This window comes from Agelaius phoeniceus, chromosome 1 (assembly GCF_051311805.1).
Source record: "Agelaius phoeniceus isolate bAgePho1 chromosome 1, bAgePho1.hap1, whole genome shotgun sequence".
NCBI lineage: Eukaryota > Metazoa > Chordata > Aves > Passeriformes > Icteridae > Agelaius > Agelaius phoeniceus.
In genome coordinates, this window is record NC_135265.1 from 41,684,704 (window position 1) to 41,700,576 (window position 15,873).

The 15,873-nt window shown below is 37.7% G+C and overlaps 1 protein-coding gene across 7 annotated transcripts in view; it reads left to right on the plus strand.

The window, feature by feature from the left end:
* Positions 1–15,873, plus strand: part of RBMS3 (RNA binding motif single stranded interacting protein 3) — a 705,639-nt gene that overhangs the window by 666,835 nt on the left and 22,931 nt on the right. For all 7 annotated transcript variants that reach the window (XM_077177065.1, XM_077177068.1, XM_077177076.1 and 4 more), the window contains one exon: positions 504–614. In XM_077177065.1, the coding sequence (XP_077033180.1) occupies positions 504–614 (111 nt within the window). The remainder of the gene's footprint in view (positions 1–503; positions 615–15,873) is intronic.

The following is a 15,873-nucleotide window of genomic DNA, read 5'->3' on the forward strand; positions in this document are numbered from 1 at the left end:
CTTACTTAACCAGCTAGAAAATACCATGAGTAAGAGTTCTTAATTGAGACTGGAAAAATCCAAGATAATTACCATAATAGGCTGAAGATCTCTAAGACTGAAGGCTTTAGAAGGCAAAGAAAATTGGGGACATATGTGTTCTGTCTGTAAGATTGCTCTATATAGGATATGGAAAAATGGAAATGACAGGCATTTTGCAATGTACAGTAGCATTCATCATAGAAAGAACATATGCATTTGTTTGTCAGAAGCAATGAAGTAAAAAATGACACTTAATTGGAGCTGACATAAAATGGCCTCATTAGCAGTACAAATAATATATGTGTGTAGCTTGGTTGTCAATAGGAGCAAAACATATTTTTTCTGACAGATGTATTAGTGTCTTTTAAGATTCATGTCAAGTTTTCAGTCAGGTTCACTCATTTAAAGAATGCCTTTTTTTTCTTCTTCTTTTTTTTTTTTTTAACGTGAGAGGTTGAACTGTAAATAATGTGTGTTTCTAGGGTGCTGTGATAACACCAACAATGGACCACACTATGTCAATGCAGCCAGCAAGCATGATGGGCCCTCTGACCCAACAGATGAACCACCTTTCCTTGGGCACAACAGGAACGGTAAGATCACTCTTTCTTTCTCTATTGCACAGCATCTCTTGCTTACTGATTTTTCTAAGGTAACGCATATTACGCTTCTGTTACTTTGGCACGCATGAAACATGTAACTACATAACATGCTCTGTAAGGCACTTACCCTTCTTTCACCACTGTTCTACTTGATACTAATCTAGAGGAACACAATTTTCCAACTTTTTTTTAGTTGAATAAGGTACTTAATACAGTTGCATCTGTACAGTTATTTAACTCTCTATGTTGGCTCTCTTCCTGATCTCTTCTCTTCTGCTGCTTCTTCCTTATCTGCTGAATTTAATTCTAGCTCCAGTGTCTCTTCCCACCTCTTTAAAAAATCTCAGTTAAGATCTAAGGGTTCTGTATTTTTTTCTGATGAAACTTAAATATGATGGTTCATTGTTTATTCCTGGCATTTTAAATGTTGCATTCAATAATCAAAAGAAGTAGGAATTACATGGCAAAGTTAATCTCAGCATTTTCCCCTTCATGAAATTGAAGGAAATACTTGGTCTAGTGAGAATTTATGCATGTGTAATTATTGTGATTCCAAAGCTTGTTTAAAAGTTAAGGCAAGGAAATGGAAAATGAGTTCTGATTATGCTGTTGGGCAACTCCTATGAATTTCTTCCTCTGCCTGTCATTTTCAATTCCGTAACACTTAACAGACATTGTCTTTTGCACTCATTGTCTCACAATCTTAATGCAAACTAGAAAATTCCCAGTTAATGTTCTCTTCTTGCTTGAGACCACTGTTACAGTGCTTACAGTAACAAATCCATCTGGGGAGTCAGGCAAAGGACTCTGAGAGGCAGTGGGTCATCTAGTGGCTGACAATGAGATCCTGAACTCATGTTACTGCAACCAAATGAAAACCTTTCCTTTCTTTTCCTAGCTCTTTATACAGTTTTATCTTTCAAGGTTGCAGCATTCCCTGTGATAATTTGTTAAAATACATTCAGAGGTATACCATAAAGCTTTATGTTTACTATCTGTAAAACTCCTAAGTCATTTTCAGAAAACTTAAAGAGCAAGAAGAGTAAAAAATTGATGAGTGCTACAAGATCCATAGGCTTTCCAAACATCTCAAATGACACCCTATTCTATCACATACAAGATTTCTCTTAGATAAAAACAGCATCAGCACCATATTCAGTTTAAATACTCATGCAAGCAGTATAATCATGGATATCATAGAGAGTTTCTTCTGTTGGGAATTTCTCCTATCAGAAATCACAATTTGGGCTGCCAGTAGCAGTTTTGCTGGATGTATCCATCCAGATGTGAAATTCATTCTTCAGCATGTATTTGTTACAGGAAAACAAACAAACAAACAAACAAAAAACATGGGGAACACGAGCTATTTAGAAATTTGATGTATTTAGAGATATTTTTACTTCATTTATTTGGAATTCTGAGTTTTGGTCCAGAGAGAGGAGAATTGAGAGCATAAAGCATGAAGAATTGTGCCAAGTCCAAGCCATACTACTGTGAGAACCTCAGCAGGACTAGGTTTTATGGGAGATAAAAGATATAAATGATACATTTCTATTATGAATATATTTTTCAATTTTATCCTTAAAACTGTGCAACAGAGTGCAATAAAGAGCCACCAGCTACCTTTCAAGAAACCAGCCAGATTTTTTTAGGCAAACAAGACAAAAAGTCACAAATAATTCTGCTCAAATAATTCTACTCACTCTTGGCAGTAACTCTGTCCCAATTTAATTTAAAAGCTTGCAGTATGCAAAGCAGTTTTTATTGGAAGGCTTTCATATGTTCACTTCCTTAGACAAAGCATTTTGCTAATTAACATAACATATTTTTCAGCCGAAACAGACCCCTGTGGTCTCTTAAGTGAGAGTTGACTTCAAAACCACCTCCACACTTGCCTGGTTCAGGATGAATACTGGGTTCCTAAAACATTGCTTCAACAAAAAATCTATTCTCTAGTGAGTGAGCTAGAGAAATAGCATAAGGGTCTATGCATCTTCATATCTTGTGGGAATTACTCAGCCTTTTGATGTTCCTTAAAACATTGAAGTATTCTGTCCAGGCTGGAGCCATTCCATCTCCCTTCACAGAGGGAGCCATTCCATCTTCCTTTGCTCTTTAGCTCTGTGGTGAGGTGAGTGACCTGAGTAACAGCAGCCTCTGCCATTTTGTGCCTTGAATCCAAAAACTGGATTTGGGTTTTGATCTCTCAGCCCTGAAGCACACATTAAAGCCCTTGGGAATCCAGGGGGCAGCTGACTCTGTCCAATTTTTTATTTGGTCACCAGCCCAAGGTGGGTGACCAGGTTGGGTTTCATGATGCTAGGGTGTTCACTTCCATCTGGGAGCTTCCAATTCAGCAGTCAAAACATAGTTTTCCTATAGAGTCACTTGTGGTCAGCTGCATTTCCCTTGTGCTGGGTAAAGCCTTCCCTCCAAAATCCAAATAATTTTGTTTAGGAAACTATTTGCCATGAATAGGGTCAATAAGTTTTCTTTCTATCCAACCTCCCAAAAAATGCATATTTCATTTCATTTTATTATATTTTTACCGTTCTTAATTCTTATCTATTATTGAATTGTCCAGATAAAATTAGACATCTCTGCTATACCAAGCACTCCCCAAGTGTGTATATATATATATATATATATATATATATATATATATATACCAAGCACTCCCCCAATGCTATACCAAGCATTCAATCAGGAGTATGCCTAAGCAGGCTATCAAGATGCCTGGAAAAGCTGAAAATCCATCTTTGCTTGATTCCGATGCCAAAAGATGATACAGGGCACTGGAGGGAGAGAGGAGGTAAAGGTGCGCCATTTATGGCATCTTGACCCCTATGTTCCTGTGTTGTGAGAGAAACTGGTACAGCATTTGCACGTCCCAGTTACTGTGCTCTGTGCTTTATCTACCAAGAACATAATTCTTTTTTGCCTTTATGAAAATCAAATTGATTTCTGCCGGTGAAAATAGAGTTTTTGTTGCTGATGAATTGAGAGGCACATGTGCTGCTCTGATCACTTCCCCATTCTGCTTGAAATCTGGAGTTAAGCAGACAATCTGCCAGAGGGGTGATTTCTGTAATATTTATATGTATTTTTCATAGATACCTCTTCACTCAAAAAGAGAAGAAAGCATTTACATGGGTATGTTAGCTGTGGGCAAATACATAAAGAAAACCTAAGCTTAAATTATGTCAAGATTACAGCAAGAAAGCAATAGCTCTGAATATTCTGATTAAGGCTGACAACCCAGTCTCAGCTCCTACAATTGTATTAAAATGAAATTTAATGCCAGAAGGCATAATGTGAAGATAGACAAGAGGTTTAAGGCTTGATTTTTTTTCCTAGTTTATTATTATTTATTATAGTAAGTCTTGTTTTTCCTATGTGATATTCACCTAGGTGAATTAGGTCTGCTATTAAAAAAGGTACTGTAGAGGGAGAATAGAGTGTGTGAGTCCGTAAGGGTAGCACGGAAAGAGCAGCATTAGTATGTGTTTAATAATGTATAGGAACTGGAATTGTTCCATCATCAGCCTATCACTCAAAATGTTTCCAATACAGCCATTGATCTGACATCTCTTTTGTAGTTTAATAACATTGTGATTGATGCCTGAGTGGATATAATACAAAAACCTTTAGAAATGTTAAAACTGAGCAGTTTGATCACTGCTTTCAGTTATTGCTCCTTGGCACTTCCAAGTTTGGCCATCAGCAGCAATAATCTGCCTTTTCGGTGGGAAGCAGATTTGCTTTATTCTTTTTCCTCTGCTTGTCATTCCTGAAGGAAGTTTGCTGTTCTCACTTTCTTGGTTGGGGTTTCCCTCCCCTCCCTGGTGTTAGTATCTATTTCAGACACTGCTTGGGTTCCAGTTTCATTCAATAGTTTGAGGCAGATGTCTTGTTTTGGAAAGACAGGAGTCTGCTAAGGAAGGCAGGAGCCTCCCCTGAAATGGAGAATGTAAACCCTCCCCACCCCTCCGAATTGCTATAAATTTTAAATTAAGGGGCTCTCAGGCAAAAATATGGGAGCAGGAAATAACAGTTCTTTAATAGAGAAAAGAAAAAAAAATAAAGGATAAAATAAACAATGCAGTACACTAGAACAACACTGACAGAGTCAGAACACAACCTGACACCCTGTGGGTTGGGGTGTTGGTCGCAGTCCAATTGGAAATGTGGCTGCAGGGCTCCTGGAGTGTCAGGTGTGGTTCTGTTGGAGCAGGGGGTCCTGTAGAGAAGGATGTATTCTTCCTCTGAAGATCCAGTGGAAGAAGAGACAGCTGCTGTTCCTCTGGGGAATCCGGTGGAGAAAGCCGTGCTGGTGTTCCAGAATCTCAGATTATATCCGGGTAGGAATGTTTGGCTCCTCCCTCTGGGCTGAGCATCTCACAATGGGATGCTACAGCTCTTATCAGTCATGCAGTGACATTCAATAGCCTGTTATCAGCAGATGTCCCCTCCCAAGGGAGGTGTGAATGTGGTCACTCAAAGAGAGAGATAAAGCAAACTGCCCACTTGACAAAGGTAATCTGCTATAGAGATGGTAATTGAAAACAACTTGCCTTGCAATCTTCACCAGCAGCCTTTGTTAGTCCTCATAGGCAGAGGGGTAACTCCAGCTTTTTTTCCCTCTCCTTTGGAACTGCCTTAGTGTAGCCTTGTTTCATCTTAAACCTTTGAGGCCCATACCAATGGGAGAGTGAGTAGAAGCCAGGTTTTTTACTCAAGCTGGTAGTTCAACTGGGCTGCTTAATTGTTCTTCATACTTGATGTTCACTCCACTTTCAGTTTCTAATTTAGAAACTTGATAGGCAACTTACAAAAAAACCCTCCATTGCACTTTTTAATCATCAACAGGTACAAACAAAAAAAATTGTTTAATTGTTCCAGATACTCTGTATTAAAAATGCAGTTAGGTGAAAGAATTGCAATGACATAGTGTGGGATCCTGTTGAAACTGCAAACTACCTTAACTCAGCTTTCCTGGTTTATAGTATCACCAGAATTTCTCAGTGGAATAGCAGGCTTGTTATGCAGGTACATCAGTCTTATCTTCCACTTTGTTAGTTCTTTTTGTTGCCAGCAAGGCTTGATGGTATCTCCAGAACCCTTCAATGGAACAACAAGCTTGTTATAGGTTTTTTATCTTTTATTTCCTTTGGATACCCCATGGTCACTGGTGGTTTAAAATGTCACCTGAAGGCCTCAGCAGAATAACTGCTTTGTTAGATAGGGTTGCTTTTTTTTCCTGTTTAATCTCCCATTCTATTTGCAGATACTACAGCTACAGGGAGCTGAAACATCATCACATTCCCCTCATGTTCAGATTCTTGTTCAAAAAGTACTCTCTGTTATTCTAATTGTATGTCACAAGGTCCTTGGAGAGCTACAGGAGCAAAGTTTCTTTGCAGTCTTGTGCCTTTCAGGTTATCAGGTGTTAATCTTAGAGCTCTTTTATTTTATTTATTGACTGACAGTTTCAGTTACTGTTTGTGTGGAAAACATAGGATTGAACCCATTTCAAATGAAATAGCCTAGTTCAGGCTGAAACTAAGATCTTCCTTATGCTTTTACTCAGCCAAAGTCCAGGGAAAATGTAAGTGATTAACAACATGGAGCTGTCTGGGGCAGGAGATCCATTTAAGGAGAATTGATTCTGGTTAGAAGGGAGAAGATCAGCATAAATTCTTGTGAGATTTATAAAGAACAAGTAACTCCTCCTTCACCTTTTTTCCCAAACATTCTCTTGAAAGGCAGTTCCAATTTACCTCATGTAATTTGAGATAAGAAGGGGCACTCAGTGAAAAGCACCAGATTCTAAGCAGTCAATAATCATCAGCTCTTGTGTAGGTGAGACTCTTTCTGCTCATCTGTTTCAACAGGGGTTCTACAGTCTGTGTATGACCACAGCTGTGGCTAGATGGTATTTTTGAATGAATAGAGTTTATAAAATCATCTCTCTGTAGTGTTCCCCCTTCTCTTCTGAATTCAGCTCTACCTTCCTGCCATTTGTTGGTCGTGGCTTACTGTTTGCCTTTGTGTGCAATGTTCCAATCTTGAAAGCCACTACCTCTCATAGGCAGGGAGGGAAAATGTAAAAGGTGAATAAACATGGATGGAGGGAATTCCATTTTTGGTCCATGCACCACTTCATCTGAGCCCAGCAGGTCAGTAGCTTTTATTCTGTGTTAAATTTTACCTTCACACAACACTTCCACAAATGAACAAAGAGCCTCTCTTTGAGGTATCAGCTACTGACTCAAAGTGACATTAGCCCAGATTCCCTTTTAGAGAAGGAATCAACTCCCTGATTGTGGTGATAAAAGTACACATCAACACAAAGCAACAGTGATGGATCAGCAAAGCAAAAAGTATCAGCCAGAAAAGTCCTAACTAATATAACTTCATTTTCATCATAAAACTAACCTCATTCATATAATTGATTTGCAGATGATTTACATAACTGTAAACTAGAACATTTAGAGGCTTGTTTCTCATATATTTTCTTAAATATGACTGCTGCAGTTCTTTTTGGGATTTCTAGAAGTGCCACCTAGTGAATGGGAGTGCAGTTCAAAGCCACCTCTTCCAAGCATGTTGTTTTTTTATTTAGTGATATCCATGCACTGCATATAAAATGAACTTTTTTATTTTGTAGTAATGAATAGGAGCTAAAAGCCATAAAACTAGTAGTATCTGACATAAATTTAGTGGCCTGCAGAATATCCCCCCCAAAAAGGTTCATCTGTAGTCATACTCCCAGAAATTTTTGTTGATATCTCCCCTACAGATGAACCAAGATTGTGAACTAATTTTGCTAACTGCTAGTAGGCTATTTACCTAAATACTTTGAATTTCAAGAGGAAAAAATATAATGTTCACACATTTTCTTGTGAAATTGTGCTGATTCTATAAATGACAGGGCAAGTTTTGGGGAGAGAAAGAATCTCTTTATTTAGCAGACAGAGAGGGAGAAGAAAGGAACAAATAATAGGTTAAAAAAAATCCTGAAAATTATTCTAGGTTTGAAACATCCTGCCACACCTACAACTGACAAACTCAATAAGAGGTGGAAAACAAAAGTACTCCAAATGTCAGGTCTGTCATCTGTATTTTCTTTATATGGTTCTTTTGTAAATGTGTTTTCCATTTTTCAATCAAGAAAAGAACTCTTTGCCTTATTAGAATGAAACATGTTTTTATTGTCCTGCCTGTGTTTAAACAAGGCTTGGGTAATTCTGACTGAAATGAGGAATATGCTTTCCAGAGAATAATAAATCCAAATATAAGAGGTGAAGACAAGTTCTGTGGAGGCTCTATAATACAAGGCAAGTTTGAGGATCTTAGAGAGGTGAAGGGTGTTTTTCAAAACTGTGGCCATGTGAAAAGCAAGTGTCTCCCAGAGGTGCTGCTTCCACAGCTCTTCTCTGCCATGAGCTGGGAAGCAGATCTGCGGTCATTTCTCCTCACGTGCAAGTGCACATAAACACAGCAAGAAGTCTTGAAATCCTTGAAGAAGCTGTATTGTCAGTGGAAAAGAACAACATGATAAATTGTATAGGAAACCAGCTAGTTTATCTTAAGTACTGGTGCAGTCCTTCCCACAATGTCATTTAGGTTTAAGGTGAAGCACTTGAACTGTATCAACTCTCCCAGAGAGAGATGTAAACTGTAGTTGAAAGAAAAGGGTGTGAAGGTGAAAGGCAACAGTGGTTTACAACACAACATAGGTGCATGAAGGGTATCCCTGGAAAGGAAAAGAAATTTTAGTGGTGCTAACAACAAGTTTATGAAAATAGAATAGAGAAAGCATAACTTTAATATGTTGCAGAAGACATTGAGAGCTAGACAAGTGTTTGAAATGAAGTTCATTGCTTTGGACATCTAGAACTCAACTGGACTTTAAAATCCACAGGAGGAATTTCCAGGTGTTGACACAAATCCAGAGCAGTGGCTAATAGCCTTTTTTCATCTCCAACCTCTGTTTTTCATCACAAAGAGACATTGTTATTTCAGTTCAAAACAAGTAATATTCATTTAAATACCAAGACTTCAGGATATTATAAAAACTTTCAAAAATGTTTACTGAGCATGACGTACCAAGACTCAAAAAAGAGCTGTGCATCAAAATAACATTTTATTTGCAATGTCTGAGGTTTACAGTCAAAGAGTAAACATATGTTGCAACTGACCATTCACAGTATTGTCTTACTAAAAATCATTTGGAACCAAGAGGTAAGATTGATTAATTTCAACATGTTTTGTGTGATTAGGGAGTATACTGAACTCTTTAGATTTTATTTTTTTTTCTTTCCAATAAGATGGGTAAATTTTGTTAAGCAAAATGTTTCTGCTCTGAGCAGCAACCTTTGAATTACATTTCCCATGTTCTTTCATAAGGGAAATTTTTTAATTCAAGAGGTATTGGGACTTCACAGAAACACTAGATTGCAAGTGTTGCAGTGTTTTGGAAGATGACCTGTTGCCATGTTACTGAAAACACATACAATGGAGTTGAAAGTGAATTTAATCTGAAATATGTTCAGTATTTTACATATTTTAATCACAATGGAAGAGATAACATAACTTGTGTATTGGACAAAGTGCTGGACCTGCAGCTGCTCACAAAAATAATATTCCATTGAATTTCATTGCCTTTTCCTATATCATATCCCACTGAATTTCAGCTCACAATGCATTTCACAGTTAATCCACATAGCTTATCAGATGGTTGGCAAACTGGTACCCCAAAGGTTTAAACTTCCTGTAAGACAAATTACCAGTGGTTTTGAGGTATCTTTCTTGTTTTCTTCTGGAAATAGCAGCCTGTTCAGGGTTCACTCATTTGTGAAGCAAGGTTAAATGAAGGAGCTAAAGGTACAGGCTTCATACATTGTGCAAGACACTGGTATCCTGCATATACAATGATTTCAGCCTGAAGTTCTCAGAAAAGGATAAGCTTTGTTCAAATTATTTACAAATCTATAGGGAGCTGCTGATGGCAATAACCTTTGTGCCCTCTGCTGGTATTTTATTATCTGTGAATTATGGGTGTTTCTGTGTCAGAGCTCGGAGGCTGTAGAATCCTCTTGCTCCTGAAAGACTCAATTTGGGAGGAGATTTCTGCTATACCTAATATTTACTATGAAACATCTCAGTCAGCACTTTTCATTGAGCTGTAGCAAGGGGTTTGAGAGCAGCTGTGTTGAGTGAATTTGGGAGTTTGCTGAATTGAATTGTTTTTCTAGCAAGGTGATGAACTGTTGAACTCAGCAGATTTCTACTGTGTGGCAGAGGTGAGCACCACCTCATCAGGATGGGTCCAGGGAGCGCTCGTATCCAAAGGCACCTCCTTTTCTGGTTCCATGAAGGACTCCTCTATCCTTCATGACACTTTATGACTTTTGAATGTGATATAATCACCTGTATGCTTCTAATTTTGCCTTTTTAATATTATTAGTTTACCTTTTCAATATTAGTAGTTGTAATACAGCAACAGAAAATTTAAAACTTTAGTATCTAAGTGTCCAATTATTGAGGCATTTGCCAGCCTCAACTCCTGATTTTCCTTTGCTCTGTTTCCCTCGGGGGTTTCTCTTAAATCAATATAATATTTATATGACACAAACTGATTTCACTGATGCAAGAGCTTCATGCTGTTTGTATTCTCTGGCTTTTTAACCACAGCTGTGTGTAGTGTTTGCAGAATAGACCAAAGGTGCTATGATTTCCAAAGTGATTTTTTTTTTCAACCGCTCAGGCACCTGACTGCTCCCTTCCTCCTCTTTACTGTAATTTTGCTCTGCTGTCAGCCTTTTCCACCTGAAACATCTGCATTTGACTGAAAAATGAGTTGTATTTGTTCTTTTTTCAATTGCTATTTTTGAAGGTACAAACCAGTGACAAAAATACAATACCAAGGGGAAGTGTCAATTGGGCTATGATGGTATTCCCACAGATAACCTTGCCTAGTTTATCCACAGAATCAGAATTGGTGCTCAAAATTTTAGTGTTCAAACATAACTTTTTAACAAAAGCTATTTTGCTGACTTTCTTTTAACATACAAATGCTCCTAACTAGCTTTAGTACAATTGATTTCCTCTGAAGACAATGGACTTATCTCAGAATCTTTAGTTTTCTTGAAATAAATGGCTTTTCCAACAAAATGGCCATAATTTGATTGATTGGTATTATTTTCCTATACACATTCTATAAGATTATTGTATTACATGAAGTTTATCCATAACTAAAAAATGCAAGTAGCAACAATTTCAGATTTCCTTGATGTCTTAGGGGACATAAGGAAATAGTAGCGAAAACTTCCACTCAGTGTGTGGCCATTGGTTGAAGAAGTAGGTTTCCTTATTTTATTTGCACCTGAACAGTACTGAGAGCAGAAGACCACTGACCTTGCTGAAATCTTTATCCTTTGTTTAAAACTGAGTGTAACAGAGTTGGAAATCCGAAAATGATTGATGGAAAAATTTACAGTAATTAATCTGCAACAGAAGGCAAAGAAAATAATACATTTCAAGGCTTATAAATCCACTTTTGTCTTTCATTAGTTTTCATACAAATGTCATGAGCAGTGTTATTTTTTTTTTGTGTTTCAAAACAGAAAAATATGGCTTAAGCACCATGGCATCATCTTGAGCTTATTTTTAATATTAGGATTTTTACTGCATACACTATTGGATATGTGTTCCAAGGACTCTTAATTATATGATTGCAATTACAAGTTTGGCATAGAAGTGTAAAGTATTAATGTCTCTTGTCTATAATTGTTATACAGAGATCTTTGCAGGCAGAGTTGATCCTATTGTAGGCTAAGAAATTTCAGTACTTACTGATAGTTTGAAGCACTTATTTTTTAGGCAGTTCAGTTAGTTCAGTTTATGAAGCTATGGCATTTCTATGGAAGTATTTTAACTCCCTCTGCACACATCCTGCAGATTTATGCAAACATTTCTTCTTTTTCTTTATTTTTTCCTTAAGGTACAAATTATACAGGAGGGAATCTGTAGCATTTGCTTTTCCTCCCAAACACAACAGGACTCCAGTCTTTTCAGAGACATCCTGAGGCAGAGAACAACTGACAAATAGCAACAGCAGCACCTATAAAACATTTTATATCATCAAGGTGTTTTAAAAAATATTAATTAAACTTATAGCATCACTTGAATAAATAACCATTTATTTAAGAACTTATTAATGCAAGTTCTTCAATTCCCTTTGAGGTAAATTACCTCTGTACAGTGTAGTTTTTCTTAGAGTATGGGCAGCAGCTCCTGTTCTAAACCCAGGGATGCTCAGCTGTACATTTGAGGCAAAGCTCAGAGTCCCAGTGTGATGGACTGCCATAAGCTGTTCTGGTCAAGGCAGCTGAACTAATTGGCCCATTCTTCTCAGTAAGAAAAGAGAAGATTTTACCAGTTGAAGTTACATTTGGCTTTACTGCCTAGCAGTGAATCTTAATTGCTTCTTGCTGAATAGTGTGTAACAATCTGTCCTCTATATTAATAATAATGAAAAAAATATTTTAAAACAGTATTTTGCACTTAACTCAGTGTTCTAAATTCCCATACCAAATTATATCATGAATGTCAAATTTTGGCATTTGTATTTCCCCGAGTTCACTAGCAGTATGGACAGCTGTGTCTTGGTGGTTGTATTTAATGTTTTTAATCTTGCTCTGTTTTCATCTTCATGCTCCATGTAGTGTTTCTCATGATCTTCACAACAAACAAAAAGAGTTCCAGTCCTGAGGCAAGGATGACAGTTAAGCAGATGCTGTTTCAGTTCACAATTACCATTCCTTCCAGGCTGTTAGGGGATATTACAGCTGGGCAGGCTGGCAAACCATCCCCCGCACACACCCTCCCATCTTAAGATTAAATTCGTTGTCCCTGACTTCAGCCACTAAGTGTGAGGAATCTGCAAATGCCCTTATTCAGCTTCAGCAATAGCCAGTTTTATGCTTTCTAAGTGTTAACTCTGCTAATTTGTATTTCAGCAGTGTGGCCTGTGAGTTCAGTGTAACACTTGTATGTCAGCAGCGATCCTTCTTTGTAAGGTGAATCATGCAAAGTCCTGTGGCTTTAAAGTGCTGATATAAATTTATTTGACAGAAAAATGGCCACTTTGTCATCTCTGTCATATTCTTGGACAAGGAAATCTGTGGTGCAGTTAGGACTTTGTGCAAATATTTGCACAGCACTTAATCTTTTTTTTTCACATATATTGTGTATAAAAGGAAAGGAGAAAGGGAACATTATGCTGATCAGTGAGTGCCAGTACAGAATGAAGATGTCTGAGCTTTCCAGTCAGTCCATGTGCCAGAGCCAGAAGTGCATCAAAGAACCAGAATGGATAACCTAGCCTAGAAATAGATACTCTGCAAGATCCTCCTGAGAAGAACAATTCCCTGACTAGGCTGGCATTTAGAGGAGGCCAGAATTGCTTGCCTGTACAGGCTGGGGTGCATTTGTTCAGCATTTGTTCCTTTTCGCATGATTGGAGCAGAGGGGTCAGAAGAGCTCACTGAGGACTCCTGTTAGGGCCTGTGTGGAATATTTTAAATATATGCCTTTAAGGAAAGCTGAAGATGATTGAATTTCAGTTTGATAACTGTAGATGGGCTTTCTCAGCTGTGGTTCTTATTTTTTTTCTGGCACTGTATGTTTCATCCATGCCTTGTCACCAATAATATTTAAGAGAAATACATCTCTCACCTTTGCCTCCTGATCTCATTATGAAGGGAGGGGTTGAAAATGTTCTTTTAAAGCACATGGAGGGGAAATTGTTACAGCCTTTCTTTCAATTCCCAAGTGGCAGTATCTGAAGCATTCCCAAGTATCTGTAAAGAATCAGTGGTGTGCTATAGAGGAAAGCTAAACCTGCTCTAATACAGATTTGGGAGAGTACAGGACAGTCTCTCCTGCTGACCTTATCAGTTATTATAGTTTTGCTGTCATTGACAGAAATGTTCCATTAATCTGGAATTCCATTTGAGAGGATGGAGTGTGGTAGATTTTTTTTGTCAGTTTTAATGTTCCAGAGTGATTTATTATGTGAAATTAATATATTATTTACAGTATATCTACACCTCTGACTGTGCATTGTGACACAGTCAAGGAATCTTGTTCTCTCTTAGAACACCCATATCCAAGCTCTATTCATTTTATTTGCCATCTGGAGCATCTATCTTGTACCATTTTCAAGCTGTTACTATGCAGCCACTGAAAAAAGGATGAAAAACTGTCTCTAAACTTTGTATTTCATTCAGATATAAATTTGAAAAATTCTATGACAACAGAATTAAACATGTAGGAATTGCGTATTGAAACATCTTAGAGGATATTCCAGACCATCCTTCTGTAAATGGAGCAGTGCATCTCTTGGTACATTTTTTTGTTTCCTCTCCTTTATGACAAGTAGCTCATCAGTCTATAGCATTTCCTTTCTCTCTCTCTCAAAATGGTTTTTAAATGTGCACTGCTGCAAAACCTTCCTTAGAGCCAGTCATGACTGGGAATTTTCTGTTTTCCCCTCTGCCCAGCCTTATCTTTCTTTATCTTGAATTTGCCTTTGGGGCCAGACTTACCCATGTTTCTGAGCTGGATGCAAAGATTCTCAATCCCTCACTCCCAGGTCTGCTCCCACCCCAGGGAAGCACAACCTCGCAGTGCTTGTGAGTGACACCGTAATACATTGCCTGGATGAGAGCTGACAGTGCTCTGAGAAATATGACAGTACCTCTGCCCTTGATCAGGCTTCCCATTTGAAAGTTTTCATTTCGGTAATTACATCCTTCCCAGATAGTAGCCCTAGTCATTGATCATACTAATATCATTATAACTGATTCCTGTAAGTCACCTTTTAAAGACACTTTCTATGGTTTCTTTTCCCCCTATATCTTCTTCTTCTGCAGTCACAGGATAAGACTTTTTCTGTCTACCCTTCATCTGATTGATTGGAAATGCCAAATACTTCCTTTAGGTATGGCCTGGTGATATACACATCACATTTCTTCCCTTGGGATCTTAATCAGAACAAGTAATGGCCTTTAGCTTTTCTCATTAGCAAAATGGAAAAGCACCATACCCAATCCATTAGAAATACAGCACTGTAATATGAATTTATAGGAAAATGGCTGCATGCCAGCAGACAGGGAGTGAGTTTACCTTAAAGGATTTTCAGGGGAAAAAAAAAAAAAAAAAAGAAAGAAAAAGTCACCCTTTCTGTCTGGCTTGCAAACAGTTTGAGCCATTACTTATCATGCCTGTCTGTCAGGCATTTTGCTGTTGCTACTTAAGTGCTGTTTGGACATCTCTGTCATAGAAAGGGCATTCATAAGGAGGAAATATGGGTGTTTGACCATGTATTTATATTTTCCCCAATCTTGATTCCCTTCCTGGATTATTCTCCTCATAATCTCTATCAGAATTAGAGAGACAGGAGGAAATTATGAAGATTTTGTTATTTTGCTTTGCTTCTAATTTTTCACAGAATATGCTAACTGAAAAAATGTATCAAGAGCAACCATTTCAGCATACTCGTCTATCAAGCTGAGAGTGCTGCTACACTTTTTTTAGCCCTGTCTGAAACTATTTACAATCAGTACAGTGAGAGCAAGGACAAGACTGATTAAGAGATTTTTTTTCTCCAATGATGGGAATTGCTTTATACTTGGTCAGGTCTTTATTAGCCATAGAAATTATTAAAATTCATACATCAGCACTGAAAACTTTCAGTGCTTGTATTTTCTAGAACTGTAAGAAGGTGTTAAAGCACAAATCCATACCAAATGATAATTGTATATAATTTGAATGCATATGAGGTGATTCTGTCTCCTTTGGAAAGCTAGCAGTGAAAGAACCCAAAGAACAGGCTTGGAATGTTGCTATTCTGCCAGCACTAAGACACATCTGTTTTACTGGTCCCTTCAAGCATTGCTCATATTATTCCTGGTAAAATAACTACTAAGCATACCCGTAAAGCTCTATTTAATAGTGTCCTATGAAAAATGAGTACTTGCACTTTTTCATTTTTCAGACAAACCTCATGTTTGCTATGTGTTAAGTTGCTCACCTGTACAAAGTGAGAGTTAAAGCTGAAGCATCAGGCTTGTGATCTTGGCTACTTCACTTATGGTTCATCAGCTGTGTTGATCACACTTCCCCAACAAATCAGTATCTAATAGGTTAAGAAAATACTATAGGGAAATAGTATGAAACA